The 19,632-nt window shown below is 37.9% G+C and overlaps 1 protein-coding gene across 2 annotated transcripts in view; it reads right to left on the bottom strand.

Moving 5' to 3' along the window:
* The window catches only part of LOC141450654 (neurotrimin-like), a 461,254-nt gene that overhangs the window by 26,161 nt on the left and 415,461 nt on the right, over positions 1-19,632 (bottom strand). For both annotated transcript variants that reach the window (XM_074121257.1, XM_074121258.1), the window contains exon 4: positions 8,366-8,493. In XM_074121257.1, coding sequence (XP_073977358.1) covers positions 8,366-8,493 — 128 coding nt within the window. The remainder of the gene's footprint in view (positions 1-8,365; positions 8,494-19,632) is intronic.

Raw genomic sequence — 19,632 nt, 5'->3', positions numbered from 1 at the left:
TACTCTTTGGGGCCACTGCTGGATTTTCCTCAAAAAGTGAATCTAAGTTGAACATCCGGTTCGAGAATATTTTTTTTTGGAAAATTATTATTTTTTACCGATTAAATACCTTGCTTAAATCGCAAAAAACAAAACAGGAAATTGGTCACTTAAAACTTGGTGAAGAAACCCAATTATAACATCAGTCAATTATAAGGAACTAAAAGGTTCTCGTGTGACATCCTCTCTAATTTCTAGTACCGGTCTGAAATTGTTAAATTAACAATGTAGGTATTCAAGGGTCCAACTAACTCTGGTCTGGCTGTAATGGTGAGGGCTGTTCGTGAGGGTACCTTAACTAAACTTATTAATTACTGAATCTTAAGGATGCCTCACAAACTAAAGTAAATACGTAATCTACAGCAATAACAAACAGTCCCTAGGCAATTTCGATGCCCTAATGTATTGTAGGGATTTTGTAGCCTCAGATCGATAGGGAAATCTAGGGCCAATGAAAAGTGGCCACTAGAGGAAATGAAGGTCTAAATAAATAGGGATTGCCTTTCGGATAATAATGAAGGGCCACCTTTTGCAGTCACTAAGTGGCCAATGATTAAAATCATCGTGAAAAGCTTGAATTATTTATTCTGATTTTTTTTTCCGCGCTTTTTTTCCTTTCTTTTAGCGAGCGGAAATGCACGCCAAGGAATCCTCTAAACGACTCTTCTCACAAATTAGTCTTCAAGTGTTTACTAACTACGCCCACGCTGTCTTCTTTTCATTTACGCAATTAAATTTTCTTAATTAATTGGCTTGCTGGTGGTATTGAGTCCACAAAATAGATAATTTGCTTCTTGCAGAGCTCTTTGCTCAAAACTTGTAGTAACCTGAGCTTCAAACTCCGAGCTAGTGCCGCTAGTCACCTAGAGGTGTCTGAAGTTCGCAGTAGACAGGAAACGATTCACAGACTAATGTGTAGTCGCATGTGGAGCAGGCCTCAGTATGTGTTTACGCAAAACATCAGATTACGGAAAATCGTTGGCAGTAATTTGTAGCTACGGGGAAAAACTGAGAAATCACATCAGTATTGTTGGAACACTGGTTGGCAGATTCGCATGACGAAACCCTGGAGCAACCATGCTTCTAAAACGGAAACAAACTATAAGCTTTCTGCGACTTTTTGGTCCTGAGAATGGAGCATGTAACCTTTCCTCTTTTTTTCAAATTAAGTGGATCTTCGTAAAAATTCGGTGACCTAAAATTGGACTAGATGACTTCCTCTCATTAGCAGTGAACCTAAAGTAAGCAGGAAATAAAGTTTGAAGTTAAGTTGCCACCGGAACCTAACAATCCCAACAGTAACTTTTGGGTAAAAACGGTCAAACGGAAGTGCTGCTTTAGTGAATTACTTTTTCAGATAGTACTCACCGGAAATACACGTTTAGTACGCTTATAGACCAACCAAAACGTTTGCTTTTAGTACTTCCTCTAACTGAAAGTCAAGTGAAGTACAGTGATCGAGTCCAATTCACGACGTCTGAGTTGCCACCGGAACCAGCCGTGAGCCAGCGCGCCAATTTTCCTTCCAAATTGGTCTGTGCGGGAAGTATTAACTAGCACACCACAGTGCCGGAAATTTAATTTTCAATAAATGGAGCTCTTTTAACTTGCCGTACGGTAGATAAATGTTGCAGTAGGGCCCGGCTTGATGGGTGCATGCTAATACATCTCCGCAGCTTCTATTTGATGGTAAGCCCTGAATTAATGCTGAGACCTATCAAATTCCTGTCAGCAGTTTTTCACTGAGACCAGGTTTATGACGCAGCCAGACTACGTGACATCACCGCTGCACAAGACGGTTTGCAATCAACTTGCTCTACCTGTCTGCAGTAATCAAATTGTTAAATAAATAACTAAACACCTGTTTTACGACTTAATATAAATAATTATTAACTACTAATCTGGTGTTCTCTGTATTGCAAATAACTTTATTTGAATCAAAGATGGGCAAAAATTTAATCAATAACATTCCAATTGAATTAAAACAAAATTTAATTTTAATCTTCATCAAAATTAAAAAAAAAATTAATCGGCCAAAATTAGCTGATTGAAATTAAATTCACTTTTAATTTAATCGGAATTTAATCAATTTAATTTTTTGATCAAAAAACTAAATTAAAATTAAGTAATCAGTATTTTAATTGATTGAATTAAATTCCAAATTTAGTTTTAATCACTTTGGACGATTAAATTTTTTAATTTAATCAAAATGTGAGAGATTAAATTTTTAAAACCAAACATTGCCAATGGTTGAACCAGGATCGGGCCAATGCAGCAGCTTCATTCTGTCTAGCTGGTGCCTCATCACCATCAATATCATCACTGTTCATAAACTCGGCACCTTCATCCTAGCAATAAGAATGCCATCAATTGTAGAAAGTGTTTGGTGAAATTAGGAAAAACTTTTGAAATATCTTCTCTCTCTCTCTAACTATTGTTCCCTTTCTTCTCCCAAAGACTCTCTCCAAAAATTGTGAGGTTCACTCCCTTTGTCCAAAATCTCAATATATTGTTGAGAGAGTGCAATCCGGTCTTAGAAACTAAGTTCTGATGACGTCTCTATTGGCGTATCGCTGGAGCAATTGTTTGGTGGGGGGCACCATGATCAATAGCATTTTTGGCAATGAAATCTGTAAAACTAATAGTTTACGCATAGAGTAACCAAGAGAAGTTCAAAAAGATGAAAAAGAAGGTTACAATAAAGTAGTATTGGCCTACTTTATAAGTGGCGATGTCAATCCAAGGTTGGTTCGATGTAACATAGAGTGAGAATTATGTAATGTATGCATAAGACTAAAACAATTACTCACAAATTAACTGAGTAATGTAGCCTTACATGAGATCTTTCTAATCCAGGAACATCCTACAAATGGAGATATAAAGTAGACAGGTTCACACAATAATAGACTAATACATAAATAGGTTACATGAAATGAGGTGAAAATTAAGCTAAATTCGAGTATAGGATGGTACTATGAAAGTCTAGTCAACATGGTTAAATATGAGTGTTAGATAGTCTTATATCTAGAGAGTCTTGTGAGTCGTCAACATGATTAAATGTGAGTGCACAATGGTCCTATATAAGTCTAGTGAGTCACCAACATGTTTAAATATAGTGTAATAAGTCTGGTGAGTTGTCAACATGGTTAAATATGAGTGTAGAAACTGCATTTATGTTTACAGAAATTGCCACTAGAGTTGGAGACCGGATGGAGTATGAAGTTACAATCTATTTAATGGCGGCTTACAAGTCTACAATATGCCCATTTCTCTTTTACCTATTTCACGATTAAACAATACAAATTCTCAACCTTTTTGTTTCTGTTGACGATAATTGTGTAAAACATGAAGTATTATTCCAAAAGAAATATTATTTATAGTATTTTTTCAGAGAAATTTATTTTCTTGCTTAATTCGAAAGTTTATCAAATACCTATGGGAGAAATGTTGGAAAAAAAATTCTAAATTAATTATTTCATTGAAATTATTACGTTTAAAGTATTGGCCAATCACAGTGCAGTACGGTTGCAGACTGTGGGCGGGTCACGCCCACCTCTAGTGTGATCACGCCCACCTCTAGTGTAGTCACGCCCCATCCAATGATAATGAGTCAGGGCTGATCAAAGTGTACTTAACAATGGTGCTTCAATATCTTTCACTTATTTTTCTAAATCTTTTATTATTTTCTCATATTTTAATAACTTTCTTTGTTATTTTAGAAATAAAATTAATCTTAGGTAAATATTGAGAAAAAATACTAAAAAATTATTTAAAAAAAAACAAAATCTCAATTTTCAAGAAATGTTTTATTAAGTAAAGATTGTTTTCGAATAGTTCTCACCAATATTCGACAGTTTCACTTCACTTTCTCAAGAAAAGAATCTCCTCTGAACACTCACATGACTTTTTCTTACCATAATTTACGAATATAATTGAATTTTATCGTAACTTAGAATTGCATAATAAAAAGAAAAAAGAGATCAAATTAATAATAATGTCGATAGAATGCGACACATTCCCTCTGAGCCAAACTATTAATTAAGAAACAATTCCAACCCAAACTGACATTTAAGCTTAAGTACGCCATTAGATCAGCTTCAAATGAATCCGTCTGGCAAATTCATAGAAAATTACAGAGAAAGCCTTTCTTCGAAATTGCACTTCCGGTGTTTGATTTTCTCTCTTTATGGAAGTTTGGTTAGAAAGTTAATAATCAATTACTTAAAGGTAGCAAAACCTTAAAATATATAAAATGGAAGTTTAGAAAACCTTATTTAACCTCTCGTAAAATGAGAGTATAAGATGGACCTGTGTAGGTCTAGTAAGTCACCAACATGGTTAAATGTGACTGTAAGGGTGGACCTAGCTTGGTTTCGTGAATCGTATACTTGTGAAGTCCAAGTCTGAAAAAATTAATGGAAAAGTTTTGGTTGGAGATACTGAGAAAGGTGGTCTCGCCAAAACGTGGTCTGAACCATTAGTTGAAAAGCCACATACACTCGTAGCAAGTGATTAAATCAATTTGATTAACAATTAAAATTAAATTAATTCGGTGATTAAAATTAAAGTTCAATTAAATTCTCAGATTTCATCATAATTTTGTTTAGTTTGATTGACGATTAAATTTGAAATTTAGTTCACTAATTATTGATTTAAAGTCCCATAAATTTCGTCGATTAAATCAATTAAATTTATGATTAAATTTTATTTTTAATCAGTTTCCATCTTTGATCTGAATAAATAACTTCTAATCTGAATTAGATAAATTCTAAATAAATATCAGATTGTAACAAAAGTCTGCGTTTTTACATTAAAGTTCAAAAGAAATTTGGATTAAATATCATATTTGATGTTCACGTTCGACTTATTTAGAAAAATCTTCATTTGAAGTGAAATTTCCTGAATTGTGTTTTACTAATTGACCTCAGTATGTATGTTTGTCTGGGGATTATGTGGGCAACATAACTAAAAAACGGAAGATTGCGATAAGTTCAAATTTAAGATCTAGTTCAAATGCTGGCCATCAAATAAGCCTGACAATAAGATTCAGTACTGCCCTGGACTCCCAGGAGAACTTCGATACAAAATCTGCGGATACTGCGAATAGAAGCCGGGATACGACGCAGGAAGGAAATATCTAGATCTAATAAAGAGAATGGTGTTAATGGCAATTTTATTAATCACTACTTCATCTTTGGGTTAAATGCAATGATGTATGTGATTACGATCCCAGTTAGAGCTTGCTGTAGTGTTATGGGCTGGTACACCACAATTACATTATGGTACAGCTAAGAGATAAGAAGGTTGCGCCGGGGATCAAAGAGGTGGCTGCCAATGTCCCTAGTTAATCTATTAATTATGTAATATCAGAAATTACATATTCATTAATCAAGGTAAGTAGTGTTTTTGGGAAAATTAAATAACTGCCGCCCTCCTGCAGAAGAGCTTGGAAGAGCGGAATCTCTTGGAAGAGCGGAGGGTTGGAATCGCTTCGAAAATTGGAAACAGGGTTTTCACCGGGAATAATAATTATTGAAGTGAGAAAACCAGGAAAAAGGGGTTTTTAGAAAATGGTCTGTACGTAGGTGAGTCAGTGTTTGGGCGATCGCCACAGGACTCTTTTCTGCACCATCGGATTGGGTCGTCCAGAATTATTGATCTGGATTTTGAACTTTCTCCCCATACAGGGCTATTTCTTTTGTAGATTAATCATCTTTACACCGCAGAGGAGGTAAAAGAAGATTGTATTAAATTCTTCGCCACCAGAGAACCTTCCGTTGTACCAAAGAGGGACTACATTTCTGGCGCGAAAATGGGTTCAAGTGATTCAAAACATCGGTTTATGGTTCGAAGAAATTAGAGTCAGCCTCATTCTTTCATTCTTAATGTTTGCTAACTATGAAACAACAATTATCGCAATTAGAACGTTTCACAAGAAGCGTGAAGCGTTAATTTTAGTCTTTCGTAAATGCTTAAGATAGCCTTTTGATTGTAAAATGTTTTATAGTAACGTAAAAACCTAAAAAGAAATAGTGCAAATATTGCCAAGAACACTGAAACGGAATGGTTGTAGAAATATTCTGAGAGATCTTACAAACTGCCGGAGTAACATCTGGCTAGAGGGTATTAGTTAGTAGCGTGTGTGCCGAGAGAGCTCGCTGGTGCGTGAGGCAGCGGCCCTGTTCCGCCTCCAAGTACATCATTTGGAGGCCAGACTAGCCGATGCGTGCCAACTACAAATCAGCCACGGTAAAGCTTTCAAGCTCTGGCAACCAGATGTGTAACTAGTCTGGCAGAGGGCAAAAGCATTGCGACCCAAACGATAATCATAGGGTTGCCCTTGGGAAAGTGGGAGTAGTGTTTGTGTGGGTAGGAAAAGAAGGAAGTTGTTTAAGCGTAAAAGGCAGGTGTGAGATCTGCCTGGGGGATCCCTTCCAAACTAATTCCCATTTCACGGGCCACTTTTAATTGTCCCAATCTCCTCTCCTAAGTCCTAGTGGAGACTCTCGCTTTAAACTACCGTAACCGAAATGCTGGACAAAGCTTTATTATTGTCAGCTATAAATCGGGCATCTGTTATTAAAGAAACACCCCAACTCTTTACAAGACAAGTTAAATTCGATTACTAACAAGAATCTGAGATGGCTACTCGCAAGATGCTCTGTTACAACACTACGACTTCCAGCACTGTTTCGAACAATGGTAAATCCGCTTGGAGCGTTGTAGGGATAGGGAAGGGGTGCATATTGAAGGTGATAATAACTAAATATGTATAAATTTAAAATAAAATGTTTTACAGCAATAGTCTCGTTATTTAATAGCCACACCTCGTATCTCATACTGATTGGGTTCTCTTGACGCCGAACCTACGTAATGTTGTAATTACACTGAAATGGCACATTAGAGGGAACCTTTCTGTCCTCCAGAACTGTACTATCACCAGGTTCCTAAACAAGGATTCAGCTGAAAGATGTACATATATGTTTAAGGCTATGTTTACTAGAAAATGCCGAAATACCAGTTTACCAGGTGATCCTGAACTCCTGGTTATTTCCAGCAAACTCTACTTCGAAAATATGTGCCTATCGCAATCTTATTGTGTACGACCGGCGGAAAATAAAAGACAATTTAGGAAAACAGGGAAAACCTTGGAATAGGTCAACCGGTAATAAATAGGTCGTTCTAATGAACTGTTGTAAGAATTCAATCAGTTTTTGTGAATACCAAAACAAAGTTGGAGATTCCACTCTGCAGGAAAGAGGAGCTAGAAGAGGTAATAATTAGAAGGAGAGCTATTTCCAAAGGTAATAATTAGAGGAGAGCTATTTCCTCAGGTAATCTATTTACGTTTTTCACAAACATTATTTCAGTGGGTAGTTTATTCTGGATGGAAAGCTGTAGCTGGAGAGTGACGAAGGAAGGAAAGCATAAGAAGAGGATGTACTCCATAAATTAGGAGCTGCTGGCGGCCAACAGTACTCTCGTCTGGAAATTGGCTGACTGGACAAGATTAATTGTTTTAGAGAGGTTTTTAAAGGGTTTGCAGAGAGGGTGCTACAGCTGCAGCAGGAGGAAGGGAAGTCCCTGCCGGACCCTTTGTAGTGGCGGCAGCTACAACAAAAAAATGTTCTCTCTGGTGTTACTGGGAGGCGGCGGTAGGATGGCGCCTCATACCTTGTCCAGGAAATACCCTTGTTTCCAGGCGGTCTGGAGATTTAGCACGGTCTGCTCCACGGACTCAGCTATTTAAGTAATCCTCCATTAGGAGGGCAATGATGTAGACTCTGCAAAATAAATGTCTGTCCCCTTTATCCTGCTTGGTCTTTGTTCCTCTTTGGCGCTAATGATCCTGTCATCGTGTGACGCGCTGCGGATTCTTTTCGCTTTCAAAACTTCACTAAACAGAGTTCGCCTTCTTCTATTTCCTGGTGAGGACAACGCGCTCACAACTTCCTCTTGTTACAGTTCTACCTTTTTTCTCAAACTCCCAATTTTCCTAAAATATCAACTTCTTACTGTTACGCCTCCTTGCTTTGATCAAACTTATTGTGGGCATACTTATCCAAAGGAAAAAATATCTAAATATCTAAAAGAGAGAGATGTCCAGGGCAAGAACATGCGACAATAAGAGACAAGTGCCTGAAGTATCCGATTAGGACCCAATTACTGATATGTTGAACATATTACAGAACGGAAATTAAAATTGTAATACTAAAAGTGAGAGTAATTTGTGTTGTTTTTAGAGCTTTAAAAATGGGAGTTGGGATAATTAACAATAAATAAATATGGTTTAATTGAATAGAATAAAGAATGTTGCGTTACTTACGGCTTCATTGTGATTCCAGAAAATATAGGCAGGCGGCTCTGGACTGTAGAGGACCACACAGGTCAAGTTGATGGTGCTTCCTCGGTCGATGTATAAGTCTGGCCCGCCGATTATGTCGGTAGTCGGTTCTGGAAATCAAAAACATTCACGATCATACTGGGAATCTAACATCCTGGTTAGGAGGATAGTTTTGAAGTGAATGAGTGATAAAAATCCGAGAAATTGCCAGAAAATCTCTTATGATATTGGAACTTTGATGTAATAATTTACTACATTGAGCATTACCAATATTTAGGGAAGTTTCAAACCAAATTTTGGTATTTTTTGTCTAAAAAATAATTTCTGACGATTCTCTTTTGAGCTACGCGCTGTTCGCGCCAACTTTACCTGTACATCCTGTTTTGACCCAAACTCAGAGATCTCAACACGAACACTTCCGGTGAAACATAGTGACAAACAGTGGTGCAGATCACTGCTAAAAATGAACTAGTTTAGCTTGAAATGTTTGCTGATTAGAGAATATGCACGTTTTAAAGTCGGCTTTTAGCTGAATCTGTAGTTACAGTATTCTTCGGCTATTTATTTAAATTTAATAATTTAAAAACCAAAAAAAAGTTGATGGCCTGGAATATTAAAAAAAATAAAGTTATATTAGGGGCTAGGGAAAGTAGGGCGGCTGGCCTTATTAGGGCGATTATTACTCCGGCGAGCTCCCCGAGCTGCCTGCCTTAATTAGGTACTAAAAGTTTTACTATAAACAATAGAATATCTTCATTTAAACAAAATCTGGCCGAACCCTCACACGACCTTTCCTTATGCAGTTTATGACGTAATGAAATTTTATGACGAGGCTAAAAACTGGAAATCTATTCTCCAAAAAATACATACCAGCTCGCCAACTTATAAAAATCAGTTTTTTTGGACTCGGTGGATTTTGGCAGACTATTTCTGGAAAATGTTAACCCCAGCTGAGAATCTTGCCAGAATAGTTGAGACTAAGTAAAAAAAAGGACCCTTTCTTGGAATTCAGACCACAGTAATGCCATTGTTAAGTGTGAAATCGTGTTAGAAGTTGGCCATGTTGCTAATTAAACTGCAAAATGTGGCGGCCATTTTGAATGTTTGTTGATTAATTAAAGAACCAGTGTTGATATTTAATAATTAACTCTGCATATAACTGTTATCAATTTGTTATTGTTAATTTCTAAACACTCGGAGGAAGTAATAATGATTAGTTTGGAGACGTATGGAGACAGTGTTGCGTCGGCACAAGTATTTGTAATGTTGACCAGCCTCTTGTACAGATGGAGCGACGGCTGGAGGAGCGCCTAGACGACATAGTTTGCAGAACCGCAAGGATACTAGTTACTCCCCACTGGGTCTGGCCCCTCTCTCCCGGCTAGCTTCCTAGTTTAGCCCCAACTTTATTTCCGCCAGTGTCAACACAGACTAGAACAGATCCACAGTCATACCAACACACTTTAAACAGTTCTAGGGGGGGCCCCTCTCCTAGTCCCCTAACTTGGCTTATAGTTCTCTGTTCAACTCTATTTCATTATTACTACATGTGCCATTATATCTGATGATACAGCTGACTTTGAATCCTCCTTATATTTGATTAATTATGACAGAATATAGTGTCACGTATTCTTGTCACGTCTTTCACAATATGAAAATATTTCTATTTTTCCCTCCAAACTGAGTGCTCTCTTACTATTACTGTCCATCTAAAACATCACCACAACATCACAGCCTCCTAGTGTTGGCCATCAAAGAAAATTGTTGGAGTATTCTTCATCTAAACTGGCTGTCTCTAAATGTTCTGAGGGTGCTTTTGTACAGTAATTTAAAAACAAAAAAACTTAAAAATTCAATTATATGCAATCAAATTCTTGTAGTCGTAAATGTTAAACAACAAGTGCAAATCTGGTGAGCTATTTGGTGAGAAGGGACCTCAAAATGTGTACTTACGGTGAGGCGCAATATCGAAAATCTGCGCGGAAATAGTACTTCATCTTCCGTTAGAGGAATTAAAGAGAAGATAAGCTATCGGTTCACTGGCTCTGGCGGGATCCAGAAATGCAGTCAATGGAAGTCCTCGTTAAGTTATGTCTAAAATAAATTCCATTTCAAGTCGGATAAAGTGTAGAAAAGCAAAAGTTAAAACCCAATTCTGTATCAGTGTTCGAGATTTTGGAATCGATTTCGATCTTAGTGGTGATTCAGATCTCCATTAAACTAAAGGCAGCCCTTCAGCACTGAACTGTTATTTCAAGAAGTCACCCCCCACCTTAGAGTGACTATTGGTGGTGGTGGGGGGGTTGTACAACGTAAAGTGCGAGGAGAGAGAGAGATAGCTACAGACTTCCGGTCTCGCGCATTTCTGTAACTCTCTGGACTCTCTGACTGTTTCCATTTAGCGTGCCAATCAGAATTAATCATTCTCCTCAGTGAATTAATCATTAAAAGGGTCCAGCTGAGAGTTTTGTCAAAGTAGTCTGCAAGGAATAAAGCGGCTGTTAAAGGAATAAAATCTAATTTTACTGCCCTGCGTCGTTTAATTAAAAAGTCAAGACAAAAAAAACTCACACAAGAAGCGAGGAGGTGGGCAAGTTTGCAGCATTCTGTGGGCAGCACCTCTCCCACCAGGGGTGAGTAGCAATATCTGCAGGTACAGGTGTACTACAGCTGTCGACTTCTACATGGTAAATTACAAATTCCCTGAGCCAGGCTCTGGGTCCCAAGGAAATGCTGAACCGTCTCCACTCGGATTAAGAAGGCTGCGGTGATTAATGTAGCGCGCTCTATGTGCAGCGCATATTAAACAGATAACTTTATATTAACTTCCTGTACTCTTTAAATTTCCTAACAGTAGTCTGTCTACCTGATTTATGAAAAAATTAATATGCGTCCATTTGGTCAGCGGCGATATCTTAAGAACAAGAAAACAGTACAATAGTTGCCGTCCCTGTCCTTGACATCTAATTTGAGAGTTGAACGTAATGTCGCCTGAAAAAATAGACATTACTTTACTTTTTTAGTTAGCAAGTAAAGTATGTAAAGAAAATTTACGGATAGACGCTGGTGGTTCGCGATTATTTAGATAGAATGAATGTGTAAAATAGGAACGAATGGATGGATGTTCAGTTATATCCAAGCAATCTGTAAAAGAACTAAGAGGTGGTCCGCAAACTGCCTTAACTCTGTGATGGGTCAAAATTCAGCAAGCGATACTGCCAAGTTGTCCTACTGTTCGCGATAAAACTACTTTAGGATTCATTGAGTCAAACGTCTCGTATTAATAGAATACGTCCTGAGCGAGCTGTGAAACTGAAGCTAATAAAAGAATCTTAAATTCTCCAAACGCTGAATCAGCGTTTGTAAACGCTGACGAGCTGATACATCAGTATCTGATGTAAGAAGGGCTCATATAAAACCGGTTTCAGAGAGAGCGCTTGATCTTGGCTCGGGTATTGATTGGCTAATTAAATTGCGAGCGCTTTACATGACTAGGGCAGGCCGAGTATCGATTGCTGTTGTCTCAGACTGGACATGCATACGTCAACCCTCTGGCCGCATCATTCTGCTCGCTTCCTGGGTCTTACTCGTCGCAACACCAACTCTTAACATCTTTCAATTATACCAAAAACAAAAATACTATATTCCAAGAAAATTACTGCTGCAGTTTTCCACAAAAATTGGAAAAATTTCAAAAATTACTTCAAAAAAGTCATATTTTGATGGATGATGTTGAACTAATCTGACGAACTTCAACTGTTTACCCTTTCCGTTTGCAGCAATGTCTGCATCAGGGCCATTGTTACTACTAGCTGTCCATCTGTAAACACGTGTAATTCCATCTTACTTCGTAGTAGCAGGTTGTCCAAACACCCATGTCTCCACACTCGAATTAAAATGTTGGTTTGAGGACTTAAATAACTCTGGAGTGACCACTCACATGACCTCCCCTTACTAATGTTGAAATTCAGATGTTTTCCTCAGACTCGACTTTACCAACACAATAAACTTCACTTAACGGTACCCCAATAGGACTAACATTACTAGAAACCCCAGAGACTAAATTATTTGGTTTTTGGAGGACCTAAAATTTGGATTTCCAGTGAAATTTCCAAATCATTAGAGTTTGAGCTCCATGTCCCAGCATCTGCTGTGATAATCTACCACCTACCTCTCTACTTGGCATGACGTCCGCCAGAGTCTTGAGAAGAAGCAAAAAGTAGGAACTAGATGTAGAAGTTGCAGCAAGCATGGACTACAGCCTTCTGGAGTAAATAAACGAGCAAGGGAACCGTGATCTTACGGTTGGATAGCGTTAATTAATAGGGAATTGTCAAAGACCAGCGTTCGGCCTGGCTTTGTTCGCCAGCCAACTGTGTAATTCTTCATGTACCTGGTTGGCGGTTACTGCGGTCGTCGCAATTCACCATCAGTAGAATTTACTATACTATTAATAAATTCGTAATAATTGCACCTTTGCCTAAGTGCAAACTCGGGTATGTCCGGGTTCTTGGGTGAGAGCTACTTCCAGACCAATCTCTGCTCAGAGGCGGATCTACTCCTTAAGATCTACTAAAAGAAGCAAGTGGCGAATCCTGAATTTTGAACCTAGATAGTTTTTATACTCGTCTAATACATATCTTAACATGGATTCCCTGTTTGGTCGCCGCACAAAATACTCTTTGGATGCATTCTGTAAGGCACGAAGTTAAACCTTTCCTAATATTTTAGGCCCTCCTGGTCGTTTTATGTAATTTTGAGCGAAGGAAGTTTTGAGAGATTAATTAGAGACCTGAACTGCATAAAACAGAATTGACTTTCGCTATCTCTTCAGATTCTTTTTGCAACTTAATTGGGTTGGCAAACTGATTGCAATGATCCAACTATTCAATATCAAATCCAACTCAAAAATGCGATAACTGCACAAACTCTATTCAAATAACATCGTCGCATTAAGATCATCGAAAATGTAATGTTACAGCTAGTTACTACGAGTTAATGAGGTAGTTCCTCAAAATGAGCCACAGTAGAGATTGAAGACTCAAATCCCTCTCATTTTCACTTTTTCTCGTATTAAGAGAAATATTTTGTGATCTTGCAGATTTTCGGTTTTGAGATACGAGCTCGTAGCTAAGTCAGATCAGAGTTTGTCTGCCAGTTACGAGCTCGTAGCTAAGTCAGATCAGAGTTTGTCTGCCAGTCTGGCTTCAATCTCGTTCGAACATTGTGGACACTACTATTTAAACAACGGAAATTCTTAGAATTGAAATTTGCTTCTTGGTTTAGGTCTGTGACGGGTCTTGACAATACGATTTTGGGAAAAATCAGCAAACCGGAAATGACTCTTTAATAAAAAATACTCTAACGATTTCCTTCCTTTAAACTGTACAACTTTTATTTGAAACATTTATTCTTAAAAAATTGATTTCGGCTACTTCCGGTAGTAGGGAGGGATAATAGGTATCAGGTACGAATTCATTTTCTGTAAAATATTAATGTCAAATACATGATATCAATATATCATTCAATTTCTAATTACAACAGCCATGATACGTAGTACATTATAAAGCTATCCCAAAAAATAGCCTAAATCCCTATTTGAACGGAGAGAAGCAGGTCTTCCAGCCTCCACCTCTCGGACTATCACGATATTTCTGGCTATCAGAGCCATCCCCACTTGGCTTTATTAAAGAGGGCCATTCATCCTGGGTAATGGTCAGGGTCCCTTTATAAATGGCCAACCAGTCTACAATATAAATTCAAGGAAAAATACCACATTCCATTACGGGACGCAAATTTTATACTATGCATACATCCGGCTGTAGCAAAAAAAAAAAAAGTTGAGTCACTGCACTAGTCAGCACATTTTTCTGAGTCCTACTGCATTTAATAATGTAGCAATTAACTTTTCTACAGTCATAGAAATTTAGGGGATAATCTGTAGTAAAACAGACAACTTACATCACAGAAGAGTCATCATTGTAAGAAAGGTTGTTAGCGAGATCATGAGGGAGGGGATAGTAGAGAAGGGGAAGTGCTTCCTTCAATGCTTTGGAGGGGAAGCCAAAGAATTTCATACAAGTTGTGGTTGTACACTTGGTTTCTGAATCAATTAAAGCAGCAAAATTAAAAGCGAATCTATTTAAGTCTTCAACAGTCAATTTGCAACCTCTGGTCAAAGTTACTCTCTCTGTAAAGGATGGACCAGTTTGGACTGGTTAACCATTTAAACCATTTAATTTGCGACAGAAGTCATAAATATCGAACCAATATTATTGTCGATCTGTTCACAAGTTTTAAATGCCTCTCGACATTTTTTTTTTCCAGAAACATGGACTTAGCACCTTCAATAATGAGCTGCAGAGAAAATAATAACACCTATCGACAGAAGATTAAAATCCGATAATATGAAGTCATTTTGCCAATTATAAGAGAATTTGCCATTTGAGAGCTTAAAATTTAACAAATTAATGAATTCCAAATAACTGCATCTCACACTAACTGGTTATTTAGTGAGCAACAAGCTGTCTAATCTCCAAATCCGGCTTTTCACATTTGTGTCATGGGATGGGATGCACCAAGTCATCTTTCTAACATTGGAAAATATGAAATTCAATGGGAAGTTAATAGGCAAAAGGCTAGTTCTTCACTTCATTTCCGAACTACTATTTGTTTTTCAGATTTGCGCAAAAACTAAAAAAGAAGATTTTATCATGCAGGAATAGTGTTCTATTAGTTGTATGAATTATTCAATAGATGATTTGGGAGATTCAAATATGATTATTAATAGAACATAAAGAATAAGTAAATAATGGAGATGTTAATGATTCTTTAGCAAAACTTCTTTCGTAAGAAATTGAGTTTCTTGTTTTTTAATTAGACAATGGCGCTGCCAAAGTAAGGTTTAATTAAGTGACAGGAAATTTGGACTTATCTGCAGACAGTGGGGAACTTAAGCTTCCAATTAGTTGCCGGGGGGGGGGGACACTTAAGCAGGCCCATCTATAACTTTGTTACGATTTAACACTGTGCTTTCTAATAACTTAGGAAAATGTTCTCAAGGGAAAAATCTCGCCCATTGCACTTGCTCTTACTGTTTTACATTCTTTTGCCCGTAGTATGGAGACTTACATCGCTGCATCCGTGCGGGTACCCCAGCCTAACAACATGCGCACATTTACTCACGCTGTGAAGTGCATTCCAATACCCATGTTCTGGCCCTTGATCTAACTTGTTCCGGTACCACAATGGGACCGAATCGTTGCTTTATCGCAAGCATTGCTTTAAAGCTCTATACACTTTCTTCACATTTTCTCCAAAAGTTTAATAAAATAAAAGTTTAATTTGATTAAACAGCCCTTTGAGAGTAAAATGTAGCCCTACCACTTATATTCCCAGAAAAGAGGAAAATTACCATACTTCCGTTCCAATTTAAAAAAGGTACTTAACCGGAAGTACCACTTGACCGAGAGGACTCTATCCTTCTTCAAGTTTCCGTTCTGAGGTATCACAGCCTCTGTTTCTGACAATGATAGCCACACGCACACTACACCATACGTTAAACAACTCAGCACCACTGTCCGACGATACCCAACGGCGCGAATTTGGCAGCGATTGCAATGCCACTCTCTCTGAAGTAGAAGAACTAACATTTCTTTCCTTCTTAGTTATTATTGATCTTCCCTAATTGGCTGTTTCACCATTACCAACCAGTACTCCCACTCCCACTCCAAGATTACCAGAAGAAAGAAGGAATAAAGAAAGTTAGATTCTGTTGGAGTTACTTGGGATGGGGCTCTCAGTAAAATGGCGAAAAACCCGATCTCTAAGTTCCACTCTTTTTTTTACTTTCCCCTTCAAAGAGCAGTGGAACTTGCCAAAGGCGGAACAGCTGAAACTTTGCATCCGTCTCCACTGCCATCTAACTCAATCAAGCAATTAAACTCGTATGGTTTGATTAAATGGCTCTTTGAACCGGAAACGCTACTTACAGATGTAATGCGACGGGCGGGAGATTGAATATTGGAACTCCAAATAATGATCTGAGGCTAAGGCAGAGTATCTTCCTTAGAGTCGATATTCCATAAGAATGTTTAATCGATGCAACACATACAACCAACACGCCTACTTACTGATCAGAGATAAGAATGTTTCGCTATTCTCTTTGGTCCTGTGAGGACGAAAAGTGTGATTCTCACCCGACTTCTTATTCCACTTAATTAAATCTTGAAACTTAGGATTTGTGCTGTCACAACTCCCTCAGAAACCACTTATTTGCAATGTTTTCTGAAAACAATACAAACCAAATTTGATGGGTCTGACGTGAGATCTGTCCAACCAACCTCTTTGTCGGCCGTCTAGAAAACTCAGAAAAGCTGTTCCATTCGGTCGCTGTTTCGCATGAACTGAAACTTTACAGCCTCAGAATTTTTGAACATATTTGGTTCTCTTTTAAAATCAGACAAATGCCGGCACAATAGTGCTGCAGTAAAGAATCATCATATACAATGAGGCAAGTCAAAGACCATTCTGTTATTATATAGATACAGGAGTAAGATCTTGCTACTATTCTCAAGCTTCTAACTCATAAATATCCTTTAAACTCCGAACATTGTATCATTTATAAATGCTACTGATTGTAAATTTACCGGAAACCCAACACAGGAAATCAGAGAGGAAAAGTCGAGCAAGTGTTCTCATCAGATGTTTTGACATATGGCTAGTTGGTAGGGTATAGTAAATGAGCGTCACTAAGTAGTTATAACTAATTCTTAAGTGACGTTTAAGTAGAATAGAGCGCGTTGTGTGTTAACTCCATTAATTAGGGAGCCATCTGGGGAAATAATGCGAGTGGGCGAGTTTGGAGAAAAGAGCTAAATGTTCTGGAGAGGAGGATGAGTTAGTGGGACCATCCCAGGGGATCCTCCAGTTCTATTTTCTCCAGCCCCATATTTCCACCAGGACAGGCACTAATACACTCGACACTGTTTACATTTCTGTTTCTATTCACCTTTATGTTTCGTGTTTGTCTTGTGAACCCTTGCTTCTACCTCACCGGATTCTTCGTCTATTTTTGTGTTACCTTCGGAAATTATTCAGCAAAACGTCCTGCAATACTCCAACTAAAGGAAATATTCAATTCATGGGAGGGACTGGCTCAGTGAATGGTCTCTGACGCACTGATGTTTGATTTGAGTCCAGCTTCCGCCCTGACTGATGACGATAGCTAGAGAGTGATGTTGCTGGCAATGGCAGCACGGCGAGAACAGATGAAAGTTACAAGTATCTGGGTGCCCATCTTGGGTTCCTATTCTTGAGAGGATAACTCCAACAGCAAGGTGTATTCACACTTCCAGGGAAATAAAGCAATATTCTCCAAAGTAAAGGTTCCAGTTGTAGAGTTTTCGAATCTAACGTCATGGCTGAAAGGTCGAATTGAAGCAGTGGAAAGGCGTTACTTGAGGCAGGTGCTACAGAGAAGAAATACTGTATGTAGGGATACTTCCGGTCTAGAGGTATGTTAGGATTCACCAATTACATTAATGGAATATAGCTGCTAGAGTAGAAGGTGAAATGGTAGCCAAACGAGTCGAAACGCAAGACTGTGAAGAAATTGAGTGGGAGCATGCGCCCTCGAAACACGCAGTAGTGTTGCATTCACTCACTGCAGTGAATACAAATAGTAGAAGCTTTCGCACTGCTTTACAAACCTGATCCTACTGATAGAATCGCACATAACATGGAGCTTCAAAGAGATGCTTAGTTTTGAAGATTAAATTTCCCTGGGAATCGCACCAAAAATCAATTTTTTTTTGAGATGAACCTTCAAATAAAGGTGATCAAAAGTCTTTGTGGGCATTTCTGGAACTATTTTCGATGGATTTTCGCTGGAATTTTATTCGAAAGGAATAGAGTATCACATTTCTGGCTTTTAGTCCATTCCTCTGGATCGCAAAGCAAAATCAGAATTGGAATACTCTCATGACTTCTCTGACGGTAATTCTAAACTATAACCTCAGAACCTCACTGACTGGATTTTTCCGGAAAGTTTTTCGACAAACTTTATAGTCTAGGTGCTTGGAATTTAAAGGAAAATATAAAGAAAATCGTGACAGCTTTTTTTTTTTTAGGAAAATCGGTTAAGTAAACTTTGTTTTGTTGCTGTTTGGGTATACAATTAAGTACAACTTTATTTATAATAAATAAATACTTTATTCATTAAGCATTAAAGGTGTACTTTCTCTCTAGTTTAGATTTCAGATGAAGATCAAAGAAGGAAAATCCGTGCGGTTGCATACCACATCCTCAGAGTAGGGCGAGGAAATTAGTTTTTTTCTAGCTGTAATTACTCAGCAGAGAAAGGCTGATCCATTGCGGATAAGACGTGAGCTGCAGCTGTTTATCTTGTCTCTGATTGGCCAACAATGATCTCCACTAATCCAATTTAACGGCTACTTCCTGACTGCTGCAAGTGCAGAAGAACAGCTGGCTAATTTATATCTATTATTGCAATCCTGATAGTGGCAATGTTTTCCTGCTGCAGCACAGATCTTCTTGATCTCAATCTTGTGCATGTGCATGAATTATTCATAACAACAAGCGTGCAATGGGATCACCAATAATTTACTTCTTTTTTTTCTGAAATTAAAAGATACAGTTTCTTAATCTTTTGTTTTATTACAAACCGGATGTACACTGTAAGTTATTAGAATCTAGATTCCCATTTTTAAGGAATCTCTTGAAAATAGTTACTTTCACCTGGAAATTACCATTTTCTTAGAAATACAACTTAATCTAAAAGAAACAAGTTTGAGCTTCGTTCTCTCAAAATTTCCCCTTCCAACCTTCCAATAAGTTGTTTGCAAACTAAACTGAGGACAAAGCTATAATTGTATTCTAAGAAGAAGAATGCAAATCGTCAATTAGCATATTGTAAACAATATGGCTTGTTGGACATTGACCCAAATTGCATCAATACTTCCAGCTAAGATTACCTAACCGCGAATCATTTTTAAACAGGTTTGCAATGTGGGTATTACCAGATATAACAGCTATTCTTACTTTTTAATAGACACTCCTGCAATAATAAATAGAGTTTTTTAATGTATTCAAGATGTGGCATCCATTAGCTATAGAATCTTGTGCAATCAGCTTTTCCAGAATTCCTCTTATTTCAGTTCTTCGAAAGCGCAATGAAAACAAATAGTGCCTGTGCACTTATCACGACTTTAATCGCGGCTTACAAATTA

This window comes from Rhodnius prolixus, unplaced genomic scaffold (assembly GCF_049639745.1).
Source record: "Rhodnius prolixus isolate KJV_2025 unplaced genomic scaffold, Rpr scaffold_8, whole genome shotgun sequence".
Taxonomy (NCBI): domain Eukaryota; kingdom Metazoa; phylum Arthropoda; class Insecta; order Hemiptera; family Reduviidae; genus Rhodnius; species Rhodnius prolixus.
The sequence above is the reverse complement of the archived record's forward strand: the minus strand, read 5'-3'. Positions and strand labels throughout refer to the sequence as shown.